Here is a 20,437-nt window from a genome sequence, read left to right on the forward strand (position 1 = left end):
CTCTAGACTGGATTATTGCAACTCCATCTATTTAAGCCTAACTAAAAAAAAAACTGCATAGACTTCAGCTAATCCAGAACGCCGCGGCCAAGCTTATTTTTGCAAAAGGCAAGTTCGACCACGTCTCCCCACTCCTGTCCAAACTTCACTGGCTCCCAGTTCACTCCAGAGTCCTCTTTAAATGTGCCTGTTTAGCCCTCAAGATCCTACATGGCATCCTCCCTCCCGTTATCCCACTCTTCTGGAATTCCTCTAACCCTAATTCCACTAGATCCTCCCAAAAACTGAAACTATCATTCCCCTCTACAAAAGGTATATCCCGCGTAGGAAAACTAGGAACATCCCTCCCCTTTAGAACCACAGAACTCTGGAATAATCTCACATCCCCGCTCAGAGTTTCAAGTTCCCTCCAATCCTTCCGCAAACACCTGAAAACTTTGCTCTTTTCAAAAATCTAACACTTCCCGCTTTTTGGTTCCCTGTCCCTTTTTATCTTCCTAGTTCCTTTCCTATAAGCCTTCATTGTAGCTCCTTTTCAACCTAACCCTGTAAACCGTGCCAAGCTCTACGCTTGTGGAGATGGCACGGTATACAAACCTAAGGTTTAGTTTAGTTTAGTTAAAATAAATTACAATAAAAACAATAGATACATGCAAAGTTGTATATCAGGGTTGTCAAACTGTAATCCTGGAGGGTTTCAGGCTATACCTATCGGGGACACATGCTTTTATGGGTTTGAGTGTCTGGAACATTTCTAGTGGATGTAATATTTTTAATTACCCTTTCCAGCAGTTTAATTTTTCATGGGTATGATCCAGCATAAGATATTTAGAATTGATCTAGTTATAGAGATGCTGGAAATATGTAGTACACATTTGCCATTCTGAATTGCTAACTCAGGCTTCATTTTGAGTTTAAGTCCCTTCTATGTCCCAAAGGAGTCTCCTCAATTTCAAAGTATTTTCCTTCACATGTTCAGATTTATTTTTTTTCTTCTGTTATAGGATTGTGTCATGATTTCTAAGATTATGAAAACTTGTAATTCATAAATCTTCTCCAAATGGCTTCTCAGTGCCTAAGGTTAGACAATTTACTGACTTTAGTGATTTATTTTTTAAAAGGCAGTATGAATATCCAACTATATATGAAGGTAAATCAAAAAGTAAAGGCAAAATACGGATACTATTTAGCAACTTTAATAGAAGTAACTGTGAGCAATTGAACATATCACATTTCCACATAGTTCATACCATGCAACATGAGGGAGGCCGCCTACACTGTAGGCATCTGTTGCGGGTGCAAGGAGGTGCCTAAGGACACTAAAGCTCACCCAAGGCTGAACGTGGGCATGGATTCACCCGGAAGTGGCCTTAAGCAGCCCTAGCCATCTTCCTAGGGCCACGATAGGCGCCTGAAATGTAGGCCAGCAAAATGCGGGATTCTTGTATCCCGCAAGTATCAGCTAGAAATCATTGCGGCTTACACAGTTTTAGAAATGATACAGAGGCATGGGTGTCTTACAAATGATTGCATTAGGTCAGTGCAGTGAAGAGAACAGTCTCCGTGCAAGATGACACGTTTGTTGAATTGTTCAAGTAGCTTCTGCATTCCTGCATAGATGAAGTTTTTCGGCTGCTCCCAAAGCCGGGTGAGAGCCGCTTCCTTTACTTTATCATGCCTTGTCTTTTGCTCTCCAAGTTGCAGTGATGCACTCATATCTTGTTGCCAGTGACAATTCTCTCTAGAATACTCAGATCTTCATATCAGGAACTGGGTCGCAGCTTCCACATGCTGTTGCTTGTGAAGATCAGTAAGCAGTTTGGGAACTCATAACTCATCATGCACAGAATTTCCTATATCCCAAGTCATCATGCATTATGATAAATGCTGATGCATAGCTGATAACTAAATTTGCAGCCAATAGAGACACCGTTATCCGTTGGTCTTTTCTAATCAAGGAATCCGCCTTGTCAATTTGCTCTTGTGTGCATGATGCTGATGGGTTACACCTGTTCTTTAAACCTTTTTACCCACTCATAAGAACATAAGAATAGCTTTACTGGGTCAGACCAATGGTCCATTAAGCCCAGTAGCCCATTCTCAGGGTGGCCAATCCAGGTCCCTAGTACCTGGCCAAAACACAAGGAGTAGCAACATTTCATGTTACCGATCCAGGGCAAGCAGTGGCTTCCCCTATGTCTGTCTCAATAATAGACTTTGCCTCCAGAAAATTGTCCAAACCTTTCTTAAAACCTGCTTTGCTATCCACTCTTACCAAAACCTCTGGCAATGCGTTCCAGAGTTTAACTATTCTCTGAGTGAAAAATATTTCCTCCTATTGGTTTTAAAAGTATTTCCCTATAACTTCATCGAGTGTCCCCTAGACTTTGCAATTTTTGATGGAGTGAAAATTGCTACTCCACTCAGGATTTTGCAGACTTTAATCATATCTCCCCTCAGCTGTCTCTTTTCCAAGTTGAAGAGCCCTAACCTTTTAGTCTTTCCTCATACAAAAGGAGTTTCATCTCCTTTATCATCTTGGTCGGTCTTCTTTGAACCTTTTCTAGTGCCACTATATCTTTCTTGAGATAAGGAGACCAGAATTGATTAAAGTACTCTAGGTGAGGTTGCACCATGGAGCGATACAGGGGCATTATAACATTCTTAGTCTTATTAACCATCCCTTTTTAAATAATTCCTAGCATCTTGTTTGCTTTTTTTGGCCGCTGCCACATACTGGGCAGAAGGTTTCATTGTATTGTCTAAGATGACACCCAGATCCTTTTCTTGGGCACTAACCCCCAAGGTGGACCCTAGCATCCGATAACTGTGATTCAGGTTATTCTTCCCAATGTGCATCACTTTGCATTTGTCCACATTAAATTTTATCTGCCACTTGGATGCCCAGTCCTCCAATTTCCTAAGGCCCGCCTGCAATTTTTCACACTCTGCATGCGTTTTAACAACTTTGAACAGTTTAGTGTCATCTGCAAATTTAATGACCTCACTCGTTCCAATTTCCAGATCATTTATTAATAAGTTAAATAGGTGCAGACTCCGCTGAACTGACGGTTGAGGTAGTTTTTTCTACCTGTGTTGTCTGAGCATTGCTTTAGTTCTGTTATTTTTCTCTATTTTATCTTAACTCTCTTTCTGGGGTCTCATGTTCTTTAGACATTTCTTCTCTCTCTGCCCATCTTCCATCTTTCCTCTGCATCCCTATCCATCCTGTCAAGTATTTCCCCTCTTTATTTCTATCCTTATTCCCCCTCTATGTTCAGTATCTACTCTTTCTGTGTCCCTATTCTTCTGCCCTATTCAGTATCTCTCCTCTGTGTACCTACCTTACTCTGTTCAACATCTCCCCTCTACATATGTCCCTATCCCTCCTCCTATGTTCAGCATTGCCTTTCTGTGTCCCTATCCCTCCCCAATGACCAGCTTCTCCCCTATTTCTCTTTCCTTTCTCCTGCATCCCCACTGCTGAACTCCCTCACCTCTGGTTTGGCATCTCTCTCCTCCCTCCATTGGTCCAGTATCTCTTTCCTCTCTCTCCCCTCCTCCAGTCTCTCTCTGTCTAGCTCTGTTTTTCTTTTGCCTCTGTTCCCCACCACTCAGCATTTTCCCCTCTCATCCCTTCTCCTTTGCTCTAGATCTCTATAATCCCTCTGCTTCCTCCCCCTCCCCATTCCAGCATTTCTCCCCCTTCTTCCTCCTCCCCTTTACTTTGCTTCACACACACCCAGGTCTAGCATCACTCCCCTCTCTTCACCCTCCTCTTTTCTCTAGTTCAGAAAGGTCCTGGAAGGGACTGCTAAAGTCAGCTTTTTTTTCATTGCTGTCTCTGTGTATTTGGAGGACTGGGGAGGGGAGGAGATAGGGAGGTGCTAGGGATAAAGTTGACCTGCAGTGGGACAGAGGAATGTAGGACTTTCAGGGTGGGAAGGTTCAGTAGCAGATACCACCACCCTTTCCATTGAGCAGCTCTGAGCTTTTTGCTGGGCTTGCTCAGTGGTAGTTCCACCCTTGCCAGCCATAGATCTGGCATAACTGTTGACACCTAAATGCAGCAGTGATATGTGTACCTTACAATATTCTGTAAATTATGTGAGTAACTGAGGTCCCCACCCATGTTTGTGGTGCAATGGTTAGAGCTACAGCCTCAGCACCCTGAGGTTGTGGGTTCAAATCCCATGCTGTGCCTTGTGACCCGGGGCAAGTCACTTAATCCCCCATTGCCCCAGATACATTAGATAGAGTGTGAGCCCACTGGGACAGATAGGAAAAAATGCTTGAGTACCTGAATGTAAACCATTTAGGTTATAAGTGGAATATAAATACTAAAAAATACTTGCTATATAACTTACATCTGCTGTTACAAAAGAGTGCCTAAATTCTATTTAGTATTTTATTCTGAACTGTGCTATTTTCATCTATAATAATTGTTATATGGCTTTCTATTTCTAATTGCGTAGTGTAATTATTATTGTGTAAACTGCCATGAACTGATGGTTTGACGGTATATAAAAATAAACTATTATTATTATTATTATTAAATGATAGATTTGTCCTTTTAGTGCCCGATCCCCCCTCCCCTTATTCTCACTATATCATAAGAACCTATTTTGCTCCTGCTTTTTAGAGTTAGTGTCATCAATAATATAAAGACAGTCCTGTAGCACTTCTCCTATGGGACTGCTTGCACTTATGTTCAATTAGTAGTCCTTCATTCAGCTGATCTGGATGTCTCCTCTTTGCCTTCAATACACAATTCCAGGAACAGAGGTGAGGATGAAGTCACAATTTAGTGACCTTTCCAAAATGAGCTCCTGTTTCAGAGGTAATAGACTTACTTCTGGATTGTAAATTCAGACACTTTATATTAGCACCAGTGCCATGGCGGTCACACTGAAGTTAAGCATTTGTAAATGAGCTCAGAATAATGTTAGTGAAAGAGCTCAAAGTAGTGAGTTGATTTTAAAGATAATGACGTAGACTCCAATTTAAATTAATCAGCTTAGGCGCAGATTTTCTATACTCTGCCTAAAGTTAGATGCTTAAGTTGGCACACCTAACTTATTTGATCAATAGGCTTAATTGGCACTGATAATTAGCATGCAATACCTCATAATTGACGTTAATTGGACTTAATTTAAATTTAGGCACCCAACTTGAACAATATGATTCTATAAAATGTAAGCGTCTAGACCAGGGATAGGCAATTCCGGTCCTCGAGAGCCACAGGCAGGTCAGGTTTTCAGGATATCCACAATGAATATATATGAGATTAATTTGCATGCACTGCCTCCTTGAGATGCAAATCTATCTTATGCATATTTATTGTGGATAGCCTGAAAACCTGACCTGCCTGTGGCTCTTGAGGACCGGAATTGCCTACCCTTGGCCTAGACCAGGGATCTTAAAGTCCCTCCTTGAGGGCCACAATCCAGTCGGGTTTTCAGGATTTCCCCAATGAATAAGCATGAGATCTATGTGCATGCACTGCTTTCAATGCATATTCATTGGGGAAATCCTGAGAACCCGACTGGATTGCGGCCCTCAAGGAGGGACTTTGAGATCCCTGGCCTAGACCAAAGTTGGTATGGTTAGGGAGCGGATTGTGGGTGTGTTTTTGAGTTAGGCACCATTGTGTACCTAACTTTGGTGCAGGTATTTAAGCCAAAAAATCCTAGCATAAATAGGGTGCACCTAAAAGTTGTAATGCCTAATGTTGCTTAGGTGGCGCTAAGCGTAGTTCTATACCAGGGGAACTCCGGTCTTCGAGGGCCAGAATCCAGTTGGGTTTTCAGGATTTCCCCAATGCATTGATAGCAGTGCATGCAAATAGATCTCATGCATAGTCATTGGGGAAATCCTGAAAACCCGACTGGATTCTGGCCCTCGAGGACCGGAGTTGCCCATCCCTGTTCTATACAGTGCACCTTTTATAGTATTCTGTTTAGCACCACACTAGTTGACACCAATATTTTAGGCCAACTATATAGAATCTGCATCTGCGTGCATAATTTATCATGTCATAATATAAGCTGGTATTCAAAAAATGCTGGGCTGACCATGTCGATTTGTGTCACTTTTTGCCCATAATTAAAAGAAAATACCTAAATATTGTTTTCCTGTATTATAAATGGTGTTTGCTCTTCTGAAAGTTTTCTGAAAGAGTGGGGTCTGTTGGGGAACTCTTTCTGATAGTTCATGCATGGAAAGGGTACATGTGAATCGCTTGTTTACTCTTTCCAAAAATACTAGCACTAGGGGGCATGTGATGAAGCTATTAAATAGTAGATTTAAAACAAACCGGAGAAAATGTTTCTTCACAGATTGTGCAACTCTGGAATTCATTGCCAGAGAATGTGGTGAAAGCAATTAGCTTAGCAGGGTTTAAAAAAAGGTTTGGATAATTTACTAAAAGCAAAGTCCATAGGCCATGATTGAGATGGCTTGAGGAAATCCACGGCTTATTCCTAGGATAAGCAGTATAAAATCTGTTGTACTACTTGGGATCCTGCTACGTAATTGGGACCTGGGCTGGCCACTGTTGGAAACAGGATACTGGGCTTGATGGACTTTCGGTCTGTCCTAGTATGACAATTATGTTTTAGGGGGGGTTATTTAGGGATTGGGACTTGTATACTGCCTTTTTGTAGTTTAACAACCACACTCAAAGTGGTTTACATTTAGGTATTTCAAGCATTTTCCCTATCTGTCCTGGTGGGCCCACAATCTACTGTATCTGTATTAAGGTCTATCTAATGTACCTGGGGCAGTGGAGGATTAAATGACTTGCTCAGGGTGACAAGGAGCAGCATGGGGTTTGAACCCACTGGGGCAATTTTATAAGTGGATGCCTCCTTTAAGCAGCCTGATGCCACATTGTAACGGTCTATTAATAATGCAGAGATGCCAAGTTTCGCTCATTAGGAGGGTGACACATTAATTTGAAAACTTTCTCACTCTCACACTCTTTGAGCTCTATTTCTCATTCATCAGAGCTTTAGCACCCATCCACTAATCTTGTCACTGTTTTTATGAGACGGAAGCCTTAGAGAAGTAAACCAAGTAGTCCAACCAGTAAGAAGAAATTAGAGCACACCTTTCTACCTACTGCCTTCCCTTGCCCTGTTCCTTTTCCCTTTACTGTAAATCTATGTGCCCTGAAACCAATGTACATACTTTTTAACTATTGGGTGGAAAATAATTTTCAGCTCAAAAAATTTATTGAAATTGTTCTCCATTTTGTCTGTATTCATCCAGAGACTCCAAAGAAAAGTCAATATCATTTAATACTGCCTTTTATCGGTGTGACTTAAATTTATGGGGGTGGATCTGGGGGCTGAAGGTGGAACAAGACGGGGATGGGGGCAGAGCAGGGCATGGCCATGCATCCAGGATTTTATGTCAATAAATATGGTAGCGCTATAGAAATAATTAATAGTAGTAGTAGTATTATGCCTAAAAGTGTCAAGGGTGTGCACAACTGATACTATTCTGTAAGTGATGTGCATTACTAGGAAACATGACCATGTTCCACCACTTTCCTCTCTAAGCTGAGCAGAAGTACTCCAACTGCATTGCTGCCAGTGTGGAGCAGTACTTCAATATTGTGTTTTCCATACCTAGAGACAGGCAGGTTCCCTGGAGTCCTGCAGAGCTTGTATGTCCCTCAGTATTGAAAATGTGATAATGAAACAGTGCCACCCACTGGCAAGACTGGCTCACATGAGGGAAAAAACTTGCACACACCTGGCCAATCCTAAGAGAGAACATTGCTGCTGACCACTCGTGGCAGGAAAGCAGAAAACCCAAGTCAGAGAAAGGATCCATCAAAGCATTTATCAAACATCATTGCAGGGAAGCAAGGATCAGTCTAAGCAATCAGGTGAGGGAAACAAGACAGGGAGAAGGTGGGGGCAGTGGCATAGCGAGGATGAGAGGCGCCCCTCCCCTGCCCTCGTCTCCAGCCCCTGCTCCTTCCGCGATCCCTCTGCCGTGTGCGCGCTCCCCTTCCCTTCCCCCGTAACTCTAGGTGCTCACCGCTGCAAGTAACTTCAACGTGCTCCTCAAGACTCCAGCAGCTCTCCCTCTGACGCCACTTCCCAGAAGTGACATCAGTGGGAGAGCTGACGCAGTCACGAGGAACATGTTGAAATTGTTGCTTGTGGAAAACAACTAGTGGTATGGGGGAAGGGAAGGGAGAGTGTGCATGGCAAAGGGAAGAGTAGGGAGAGGCAGAGGGTACAGAGAGGAAGAGGGGTGCCGACACCTCCACTAACACGGTGCCTGTGGCAGACTGCCCCATTGCCACCTCCCTTACTATGCCATTGGGTACATGGTCATATAAGAAAGGGAGGGGGTAAAGAATAGTGGGGAGAGAGAGAGAAAAAAAAGAGAAAATCAGTCAGATACTAGAAAAAGGGCAAATGGAAACAGAAGTGAAGGCAAACAAAAAAAAAGTTGGGGCTGGGGCTGAGGGTGGGGAGGAGAAAGAAAGTCAGAGGACATTCAAGTGCATTCGCTCTTGAAGCCCCCCCCCCCCCCCGATATCTCGCCTCGCTCATCTCCTCCTATGCTCCCCCGTGATCTCCGCTCATCAGGCAAGCCCCTCTTATCTGTACTCATCTCTTCCACTGTCAATTCCAGACTCAGTCCTTTCTTTCTTGCAGCACCGTATGCCAAATCTGCACTGTATCCATTAAATGGCTAATGGGAATGCCAAAGCTCCACCAGTCAAAGAAATTCCCTGCCAAGCTGCTCCCCTTTTCCTGGCTTCCTGGAATCAAAAGTCAGCAGGTTGCTTCTAGCCTCTGATGCTGCGAGTCCTGGATTACTGTAGCAATGCCAGGACTTGAGGAGCAGCTCAACAGGGTGTTTCTTTGCTTGTGGGGCTTTGGCATCCCCTCCAGAAAATTTACTAATTTTAATGTACAGGGGGGTGGACGGAATATGTTGCCCCCCCCCCCCGTCTACCTCTGGCCCCCTCCCCAATCAGAGGTGGGGAGCCCACAGGTGCCTTGTATAAGAGGCTTGGGGAGGTTAAGCCTCCCTAGCCTCAACTGCAACCTTCCCAGCCTGCAGACCTGCTGCCTTTTCTCCCTCCTGTTGTATCACCCTAGTGTCCGCACTGCTAAGAAACCAAGGAGGGAGTGGAGACCACAACTCTCTGTAACCCCTACTGCTTCCTGTGCTGGCTCCATTTATGTTAAAGAAGACGAGACCAGCACAGGAAGTAGTAGCAGCATATACAGAGCTGGGGTTCCAGGCTACTTCCTTGGTTGTTTATTAGCATAAACCTACCTGAGGTGCAATCAGTGGCATAATGAGAGTAGTAGGCCCTCGTGCCCTCCTCTCCACCCTTCTCCGCTCCTTCCCTGCCCCCGTGCCCTCTTTTTCCCCTGTACCTCTTTAAATCTTTGCCAGCGTAAGCAGCTTTTCCGGCCTGCTGCTCATGCTAGTGTTGGCTTTCCTTCTGATGTCACTTCCTGGCCCTGTGACCAGGAAGTGATTTCAGGGGAGGTCAGGCTGGCACGAGCAGCAGGCCAGAAAAGTTTCTCATGCTGGAAAAGATTTAAAGAAGTACAGGGGGGAGGGAGGGCATGAACATGGCATGGGGAGTGGAGAGGTGTTGGTGCCTCCACCAAGATAGTACCCGGGGCGATCCTCCTCCCCACCTCCCTTACTAAGGCGCTGGGGCCCAAATTCTGTAACCAGTGCCTAATGTTAGGCACCTATTTTGGAGGCACCCAACTAGATAGGCGCCTATCTTAATTGAACAACAAGCCCAATTAAGCTTTTTAATCAGCAATAATTGAAACGTAGGCGCCTATCAAGAAAGAGCAATTCTGTAACAAGGCGCCTCTAAAAATTTAGGTGGCCTTCAAAAAAATAGGCGCTATGCATGTTAGGTGTGGGCATGGCTATGTATTAGGTGCCTTGTTACAGGATCGCTGCTCATATGGCCGTCTAACTTTTAGTTGTGTCTAGAGCTGGCCTATTTATTGGGCACCTCCAAAATAGGGGCCCAAATAGGGGCTGTGCAGCGCAATTCACTAAACAGCACCCAACTGTACTTGAATCGCGCTGAACGGTGCCTATATCAGTGCCTAACTTTTGGGCGCTTCTTATAGAATTTGTCCCGGGTGCTATGGAAGGGACGAAAATTGTACTGTATAAAGGTGGATGGAATGGGAGACAGAAACAGGGCAAGACTGGATAGATGAAAGAGAAAGAGAAATGGGGCAATACTGGATGGGTGGAAAGGAAAATAGAAACAAGCTAAGACTGGATGGAAGGTGAGAAAGAGAAAAACAGAACAGGCAATGCTAGATTAGGCGAGAGAGCGAGCAATAGTGAATAAGGAGGTGGGGCAGAGAGACAGACAATGCTGAATGGGCTGCAGAGACAGCAGAGAGGGAAAATACTGCTTAGGAGGAAAGAGAGAAAGATAGGCAGGGCTGATGGAGATAGGCAGGAGCAATATTGAATGGTGCAATGGAGGAGGGGTAGAGAGACAGGCAATGATGGATAGTGAAAGGGAGAAGAGGGGATACTGGATAGCAGGGGGCAGAGGCAATAGTGCCTAGGGGAAGATGAAAGGGAAGAGAGAGTACAAGTGTGGCTCGTGTACCAGTATTGGCCCTCCGAATGTTATGTGCCCCCCCCTCCCCCCGATAAAGAAAAAAAAAAGTTCAACAAGCCTGGCTTAGAGGGAACAGTGTGTCCAACCCATGCTGTGACCATATGTACACTCCCTTTTGCATTTGCATGGTATGCCATTTACATATGTCCTTGCAGATTACCACTTTCAGTGCTCATGTTTGGTGCACTTAGGAGTGCAAAGGGGTGAGCATTCTTAAGTGTCTTGTTGCAGAATTGCCCTTTATTTGTACCTGTGTTGACTAGTGTGCACATGTTCACACTGTCGGAAAAGTATGTGCACTCTTCCAAAAGATTGTGCAGCAATGATAATTGCTCTGAAAACGGGAAAACAAAAATTAAAACCGACAATTAAAATTCCCAAAAATGATATGCAAAACTAAAGAAAAAATTGGAGGCTGCACACCCCTACTTTTTTTTATTCTTTTCCTGCATTTCTTATCAATGCTTTGCTTCTAAATTGCCGATGCTTATTCTGCTTCCTATTTTCTTCATTTGAATCATTTTTCCATTTTTAAAAGAGGTTCTTTTAGCCTCTTTCTTCTCCTTTTTTTTTTTTTTTTTACCATGCTGGCTGCTGTCTGGCCTTTCTTCCACTTTTTTTTTTATGTGTTTTACTTCTGGTCTGGCATTCCATGATGGTATTTTCAAACAACACCCATCTGATTTAAACTTTTAACCTTTGCAGCAGCTCATTCTAGCTTTTGTTTGTAACCATTTTTTTTCATTTAATCACAGTTGCCCTTTTGAAAGTTAAATGCTAATATAGTCAATGTCCTTTAGTGTCTTCACACTATTTAATAATTCAGATTTGATCATGTTATGAGCACTGTTGCCAAATGGTCCCCCAACACTGTTACTCCTTGCACAAAGCCTTGCATTCTACTAAGGACTAAATCTAAAATAAACCCCCCCCTTGTCTGTTCCTGAACCAGCTGCTCTATGACACGATCATTTTTTTTTTTTACTAGGAACCTAAACTTCCATACATTTTCAGATATGATATTTATTCAGTCAATATTGGGTAATCAAAATTACCCATTAATATACTGTTGCCAAATTTGTTGTCTTCCTTATTTTTTTTCCTAATATTTCATCATGTACGTGTTCATTCTGGTCAGGCAGATGACAGTATTCCCCCAACTATTCTCTTTCCTTTCATACATGGATTTTTTTTACATAAAGATTCCACATTAGGGGGGGCGCTAGAGTTCCCGATGGGATAGGACGCTAGCAGCACGAGCTCCGGTGTGAGGAATCACTGATAACCTGGGAAATCGACTCAAACACCATGAAAATATATTAATTTGCTGCCCAAGCTCGGCTGAAAATGGCCTCGAGCAAATCCACTAAAAGAAAAAGCGCTGAGCCCTCGACCCCGAGTAAGGACGGCTCAGTAAGAAACGATGACTCTGCTACCGCCGCCATCTTAGACGAGCTTTGCTCGATTAAAGAACTGCTGGTGGATACGAAACAAGATGTCTCAGATGTAAAAACCAATTTAGCTGCCCTGAAAGCAGAATTTGCAGCAGCTCGAGACAGAACGGATACCATAGATACCAGAGTTGCAGTGGCTGAAAACTCCATCAAACAGCTATACAGGCAGTCAGCTCGCATTACAAACTTGGAGCGTGCACAGGAGGATTCAGACAACCGCGCGAGGAGGAACGGATTCAGGCTTCTGGGCCTAGCGGAAGGTCGTGAGGCTTGCGACTTGGTGGACTTCCTCGCAGCGCTACTACCCCAAGTGCTAAAAATGAACGACGACGTCAAGCTTGAATTTGACAGTGCACACCGTCTCCCTCAACCACCTAACTCACACAAAAAATTTCCCAGACCTATACTGGTAACCATGATGAGACACCAGCAGGTTATGAAAATTATGCAGCACGCTAAGCTGCATGCTCCGGTCACATTTGAGGGTGGTAAATTACTCATTCTGCCTGATCTCACAAAAGAAACAGCAAAGCGAAGGAAGCTTTTGTTATCCTATAGACCTCAACTTAAAAATATGGGGGCGCGCTTTGGGATGCTTTACCCAGCCCGCATGAGGGTAACTTACAATAATGCAACGAAGGATTACTATCTACCAACAGAATTGGCTGATTTTATAGAAAGTGTTAAGCCTACTTCTATTGACAAAACCTACTTCTATTGACAAAACCTGAGGTTTCTATATGCACTGGTAGCTGATTTGAATGTACACTATTGTATACTGCATGTTGCTCATGCTTTAAGTGAACAATGTTTTTGATTATTATGTCTAACACTTTTCCTTTTCAGGATGTTTTCCCGGAGTTTCATAAGATATTGGAGCTTGGCTTAGTGGGTTTCTTTTCCCTGACAGCCTTTGGACCCATAGGGTTACTTGTTTGGTTTATAATGTGGTTTATGTCATTGCAGTCTAAGCTTTTCCTGTTTATTCAATTCCTGCTGTTTGTTGCCTTTTTGCCTTTATACCTTTGTACTTTATCATTACTCTTTTCAATGATAATTCTTCACTTTGCTAATTTACAATCTCTTTGGATGATATTACTCATTAGTTATTTGATATGTCACTAATCTGCTTATCGTTGAATGTGAAGGGATTTAATAATCCTGTGAAAAGACGCAAAATATTAAACTATACAACTCAATATAACCCTGATATAGTGTTCTACCAGGAAACACACCTGTCCACTGCTGAAGCACTTAAAATAGCTCCTTCATGGGCTTTCCCACCTCTGATTTCACCATCGCTTGGTAAAAAAAATGGAGTCATAACTTTGATTAGAAGACGCCCGGATACCAAAATCATATCCTCTTCCACAGACTCTGAAGGCCGTTGGATCAAGCTGTCACTCCTTATAGCGAATAATCCACTTCATCTTCTCAACATATATGCTCCTAACAAAGATTGCCCTTCTTTCTTTACTACATTGGCAGATGAGATATTGAGTTTTGGAGATTAACCTTGCATCATTGGTGGTGACTTCAATTTAATTCTTAATCCTGATATGGATAGGAAATCAAAGTCTCCGTATAGAAAACCTAATTCCTGGTTCACTTTACAGGATATGATGTATCAGCTTAATCCTTGGAGATTGCTGCATCCTGATGAGTTGACATTTACCTTCTTCTCTCCGCCGCACTCCTCATACTCACGAATAGATTTCTTTCTGGTGAGTCACTCCCTGGTGAACAACTTGGATTCAGCTGACCTTCATCAAATACTCGTATCTGATCATGCCTCAATATCATTATCTCTCAAAGGTATTGTTACATCGCATGCCAAACCCTGTTGGCGTTTCAACTCAGCTTTGTTATCTGACCAATCATTCTTTGAATATGTGCGAACTCATATTGTGGAGTTTTTTTAAATTAACAGAATTGATCTGACATCTTGGCAGACTACATGGAACACCTTTAAATCCTATATCAGAGGAATTATCATTTCTTTTGCCTCTAAAAAACGAAAGATGGATGGAACCTTACTCCGCACCTTACAAAATCAGATTGCTGGTCTAGAAGCATCACACTTAATGGACCTGACTAATATGACTTTACAGGAACAGTTAAGAAAATTGCGATATGAGTACAACTTGCAACTCAGTAAGGTTGCGGCCTCTGAGGTTTTTCTACAGGCTGCTCATTACTATGCCACATCGAATAAAGCAGGTCATCAGCTTGCTGATTACTTGAAGGTGAAGGCTGAAAGAACTACTATTCTGGCTATCAACGCCACTGATGGCACCATTTTGCTAAATACTTCGGACATTTGTGACTCTTTCCGATCATTTTACAAGGATCTTTACTCCACAGATACCCCGGATGACAACTCCATACTTGATTATCTGCAAGATCTGGTGGGACCAAAGTTGGATTCAGAAGCAGTTGAGTTACTGAACTCACCGATTAAGATGGAACATCTTAGTGAGGCCTTGTTAGGAATGGCTAAACGCAAATCACCCGGACCAGATGGTCTCACTGTGGAGTTTTATGTTGCTTTTCAGAATGTCCTTTTACCCATTTTATTAGGATACTTTCACTACCTCGTCCTCCAAGGCTCAGCAAATGGTACCTTCACGGAAGCACTCATCATTGTTTTATTGAAACCAGACAAAGATCCTTTATTAGTACAAAATTATCGTCCTTTGTCCCTCATCAACGTGGACGCCAAAGTCTTAGCCAAGATATTGGCTAATAGACTACAACAAATTCTGCCTAAAATCATTTCCTCGGATCAAAATAGCTTCATGAAGGGGAGGCTTGCTAGCGATAATACCAGACTCTTTTCTCACATATTAGCCTATGCCCCTGCTAAAATGTCATCATTCGTGAGTATGGCCCTAGACGCCGAAAAGGCGTTTGATCGAGTGGAATGGTCATATATGTTTCAAGTCTTGAGATGGTTTGGTTTTCCAGATACTTTTCTACAAATGCTCAGAGTTCTTTATTCTAATCCATCCACCAGATTACGAATCAATAATGTGCTTTCAGATGCCTTCACACCTACTCGGGGCACAAGACAGGGATGTCCGTTGTCACCACTCCTCTTTAACTTGGCCTTGGAACCTTTTCTTATCAGCATTAGATCCCATCCAACCATTGTTGGTCTGGAAATTGATGATTTGCAGATAAAACTGTCAGCCTATGCGGATGATATACAATTATATATCACTGTTGAATCCCTACCGTCTGTGCTGAAATGCATCGAGTCTTACTCTTGTGTGTCTGGTTATAAACTTAATTCTACTAAAACGGAAGTAATGCCGATTGGAGACCAACCTTGCAGTGATATTATATCCAGCCTACATCTCAAGTACACCCCTACCAAATTGAAGTACTTGGGGGTATTCTTTGGAACATCATTAGAAGAAACACTGATATTTAATGTTGATCATATTTTGCAGATAATACGTTCTACTACTTCTAGGTGGTCCCCCTTAAAACTATCCTGGTGGGGCCGACTGGACTCCATAAAGATGGTCCTAGTACCCAAAATTACCTATGTACTGTCAATGATACCTTTTCTTCTGCCTGCCTCGGATTACAAAAAGTTTGAATCTCTTATGGCGCAATTCTTGTGGAATAATAAAGTGCCTCGCATAGCATTAAAGAAATTGAAATGTACTAAAGAAAATGGAGGGGTCAACTTTCCTAGTCTGTATGACTATCATCTTGCCTTCTTGTGTAAACAAGGTTCCTACTGGCTATTAGACTCTTCTGAATCGCAATGTCCAACCTGGCTTAAACTGGAACATAAGCTCTTTGATAAGTCTTATCTTAATTATATTTCATTTGCAATACCTGATAACTTGGTCAAACAGAATTGAATCTTGGCTTCCACCAGGGTGGCTCTTCGAGAGGTTGACTCCTTTGCTCCACTACAATGGAATACCACTCTACACTCTCCCCTTTGGAGAAATCCTCATGTGAAGATCCAGGGACAATACATTGAGTGGAAATCATGGCTTAAACGTGGAGTTTGGGCTCTTTATCATCTGTTCTCCTCTACTGATTGTTCTAAATTTATAGACTTCAATACTCTCAGCTCTCTATTCACGTTGGATTCTCTACAGCACTATAAGTGGATGCAACTGAGACATTGCGTCAAAAATCATCCTCAACTTATTAAGCTTGCATCTGACCCGCCGTCCATACTTATGTGGTCCATGGCCTTAGTTGCTCAACCTGGCCAGGCTTCGTATTGGTATAAGTTTTTGCACCGTAAAAAATTTGTACCTTCACCTACTCTGTACGACATCTGGGCATCTGATACGCAGGTGGATTTTGTTCAATCGGTGTGGAGAGATAATTGGTTATCGTCTTTCAAGGCCTTGAAGTCATCTGCTATCTTACAAACGGTACTATATCTATATCACAGGGCCTATTGGACACCTGTCAAGCTTTCTAAAGTGAATAGCACTGTATCTAATCGGTGCTAGTCGTGTCTCAACGAAATTGGTACTTTGAGGCATATGATATTTCAATGTTCTCACTTACAATTATTTTGGAATGATATATGGGGAATGATTTGTAAATTACTGCCTGTAACAGACACTCTGTCTTATGCAATTGTCATATATGGATCCTGTGCTTTACAGGTGCCTCTGGATAAATATGGTACTAAATTGCTTAAAGCGTTATTATTATTAGCGATCAAAACAATATTGTCTTGTTGGAAAGATTTTTCATCAATTAATTATAATATGTGGTGGAATACTGTATGCTTATATTCCAAATATGAATATGTTGCTGCGGAGAAAACTAATTCCCTAACACACTTTCGAAACATTTGGTCACCAATAATGGACTACTGCAAAAGTGACTGATGTTGCAAGGACATGGGTACAATGATAAGGCTATTTTAGCTGATTATTTTGGCTGACTATACACTGTAATGACATGTTAACTTATAGTTGGTTATTCAAGTTTTGTTATGTTTTCTTTTTTATGAAAATTTAATAAAAAAAGATTGAACACAAAAATAAAGATTCCACATTGTAATGCCTTTTGCAGACGTTTAATAATAATAATAACAGGTTATATATCGCAGGACCGTGAAGTTCTATGCGGTTTACAATGATTTTTTAAAAATGTTACAGATTGAGTAGTACTAACAGAGTTAAAGTTCAGCGGTCAGTTATTGAGAGGAGAGATTGTGCAGTACAGCTGCCTACATACTTTAGGAACAGGTATGCTTTTAGGTGTTTCCTGAATTCCCCATAGGTATTCACAAGCATGAATAATTCTCATATCAGGCATAATGCTGCCTGATATGAGAAGAGATGCTGATGATGTCTTTTAAATTTACATCCTCTGACCAGTGGGGAAACTAAATTCATATTTGAGCTTCTCATATGTTGATTGGTTGAAAAAGAGAAAAGGTCAGATATATATCTGGGGGCTAGGCCGAAAAGTACCTTAAAGTAGAAACATCCGAACTTAAACTTCACACGAGCCTCCATCGGCAACCAGTGCAGGAGTCAGTAGGAAGGAGTTATGTGATCGAACGTCTTCAGTCCAAAAATCAGCCTGACCGCCGCATTTTGCACCAGTTGTAATCGCTGCAAGTTCTTCTGGGTAATTGCCAGATAGGCGATATTGCAATAGCATCAAAATATGCTCTAATGGACCGAAGCTTCCAGAGAGTAAAAAACGCCCTTTCTGACCAAAGAGTCCATCTGGTCTTTCATGGTTAGGCCCTGGTCTTGTATTACTCCCAATACCTTCATAGTAGATTGGATAGGGTAACTAAGTTTGTTGATGTGCAGCGATATTTCAATATCTAGTGGGTGTGGCAAGGATACAAACAATTTTTTTTTTTTCTGAGTTTAGCTTCAGTCTAAATTCAGACATCCATTGTTCCATCACATTTAGTACTTCTGTTGCAATAGGAGTAGCTTCTGAGAGAGAGGTAGTGAATGGGATAATGATCGTGAAGTCATCTGTGTAACTGAAAAATTTTATCCCTAGTTGGGACAATTGCGCACCTAGTGATGACATGTAAACATTGAAAAGTAATGGGGACAATGGGGACCCCTGTGGAACGCCAGATGAATTACTCCAAGTGTCAGAGAGATTGTAGTTAAAGCGTACTCGATAGATGCGGGACGTAAGGAAACCTCGGAACCAGTCTAACACCTCACCTCTGATACCAATTGCATCTAAGCATTGTAGCAGTTTCCCATGGTTCACTAAGTCAAAGGCGGAGCTCATATCAAATTGCATAATCAGGGCCTTAAGGCCTCTACTAAACAAGGAATGTAAATTGTCTAAGATGGCCACGATTACTGTCTCAGTACTGAATAGAGATCTGAAACCAGATTGCGTTTCATGTAAAAGAGAGAACTGGTCAACATATTCCATCAGTTGGGTATGTACCAGTCCTTCCATGATTTTTACAAAAAATGGAATGGATGCTACTGGTCTATAGTTGGTCACTAATGCTAGTGATTCTTTACGATTTTTTGGAATTGGGGTTATTATTAGTAAGGAATTTACCATTTTTTAAATTATTGGTCAGATAGTTCAACAAAGTTAGTTTAAAGCCTAATGGGGCTGCTTTCATAATTTCTGGGGGACAGGCGTCCAAGACGCAGAATTCTGTGTGGCTCAAAGCCCTTTTTAATATATAGCACCACTCCTCCTCCAATGTGATCCACCTTGTCATTCGGTAGAATTTGTAATTATGTACCCTGGTGTCACAGTTTCCTATTGTTAATACTCCTTCCACCAAATCTTTGAGGTGCCCATGAAATCTATTCATTTGGTGCTATATTTCTTCACAGAGAGAGTGGTTGATCATTGGAACAAGCTTCCAGTGCAGGTGATCGAGGCAGACAGCGTGCCAGACTTTAAGAATAAATGGGATACCCATGTGGGATCCCTACGAGGGTCAAGATAAGGAAATTGGGTCATTAGGGCATAGACAGGGGGTGGGTAAGCAGAATGGGCAGACTTGATGGGCTGTAGCCCTTTTCTGCTGTCATCTTCTATGTTTCTATGTTTATATACCCTAACTCTCCCATTGCATTTCTTAGGCTTCTAGAATTTGTGCACAGACATTTCAAAGTGCTTTACTGTTTGTATCTACCAATTGCTTTTTTTAGTTGACAGGGATCATTTGTAATCTTTAATCTGTCTGTTCTTTCCTTAAAGACACCTGTCTTACTTTTGCCTTTATTGTAGCCTCTCTATTGAGTATAGTTACTACAGTACATATATATTACTGCAAACCATGCGCTCAAGCAACTTTTGTCTCCACCACCACATTCTAGTTTAAAAGATGCCCTATGACCTATTGAACAGAAGAAACAACCCAACAAGCTGTCGTTGATACTTAAAAGTTACATATAAAGCACCAATTGCCAATATATACTGGGAGGAGTGCTAAAAAAAACCTCTATATAAAAAAATTATCTCTTATAATAAAATGGTAAGCATGCATGCGCACTCTCACCACCGTGTTGCCTGATCTGTAGTTCCGTGCCGGCTCCAGTCAGACAAAGTTCATTTTTTAGTTCATGGGAGAGGAGGAGGGGAAGAAAAAAAAAAGGCAGTTTAATATAATTATGAATTTATAATGTGTGTAAATATTGGGCAGACTGGATGGACCATTCACTATGTTATTCTGAAGAGCTGTTCTCCCAGACAAGCTGGATCTTTAAGCTCGTTAGTTCAGAGGAAAAAGCCCACGCATTTATAGCGCGCTTTGCATGGCAGACATGCCTCAACCTTACTAAAGTTCTTTTCAGCGTTTACTCACTTTTCGAAGCAAAGGTGAACAGTGCATATCATTGCTTTATTACACTGGCTGTAAAGCAGGTTTTATTTTAAAATCTACAATAAAGAATAACATACATTTGTTTTGTTTTCTTGCAGTTTCTTCTCTGTGGCATTTGTGGAATATTTTGTGCCAAAAAAAAAACTGGACTTGTTGTAAGTGTTTCCATTGCACATGCGATAAATTACAAGAATTGAAAATGTAAACTATTGTAACTGGAACTTGGGGGGAATCTGTTTTCACTAAGCATCTGATTAGTAAATAGTATAGATATACTAGTATCTGTATACATCTATGCACATTTTTTAAAAGGAATAGTTTTGTAAAATTTGCTAAAAGTTTATGGCTTAGAAAGTTCTTGTGCACTTTGTAGTTGCTACGAGGGGGCCACTGAAAAGTTCTTAGCCCAACCAACAAAGTTGGGGCAGTCTCCATCAAGGGCTTTACACTTAGTCCTGCAATTTTCCACTTTTTTTCATTCTGTATTTTTCTGATGGA

At 41.9% G+C, this 20,437-nt stretch overlaps 1 protein-coding gene across 1 annotated transcript in view; it reads left to right on the plus strand.

Annotated features, from left to right (window-relative positions):
- TMEM196 (transmembrane protein 196) overlaps positions 1–20,437 on the plus strand; it is a 61,520-nt gene that overhangs the window by 18,456 nt on the left and 22,627 nt on the right. Inside the window, exon 2 of the mRNA XM_033935278.1 lies at positions 20,038–20,094. Within this exon, the coding sequence (XP_033791169.1) occupies positions 20,038–20,094 (57 nt within the window). The remainder of the gene's footprint in view (positions 1–20,037; positions 20,095–20,437) is intronic.

The sequence above is a fragment of the Geotrypetes seraphini genome, chromosome 2 (genome assembly GCF_902459505.1).
Source record: "Geotrypetes seraphini chromosome 2, aGeoSer1.1, whole genome shotgun sequence".
Lineage (NCBI taxonomy): Eukaryota > Metazoa > Chordata > Amphibia > Gymnophiona > Dermophiidae > Geotrypetes > Geotrypetes seraphini.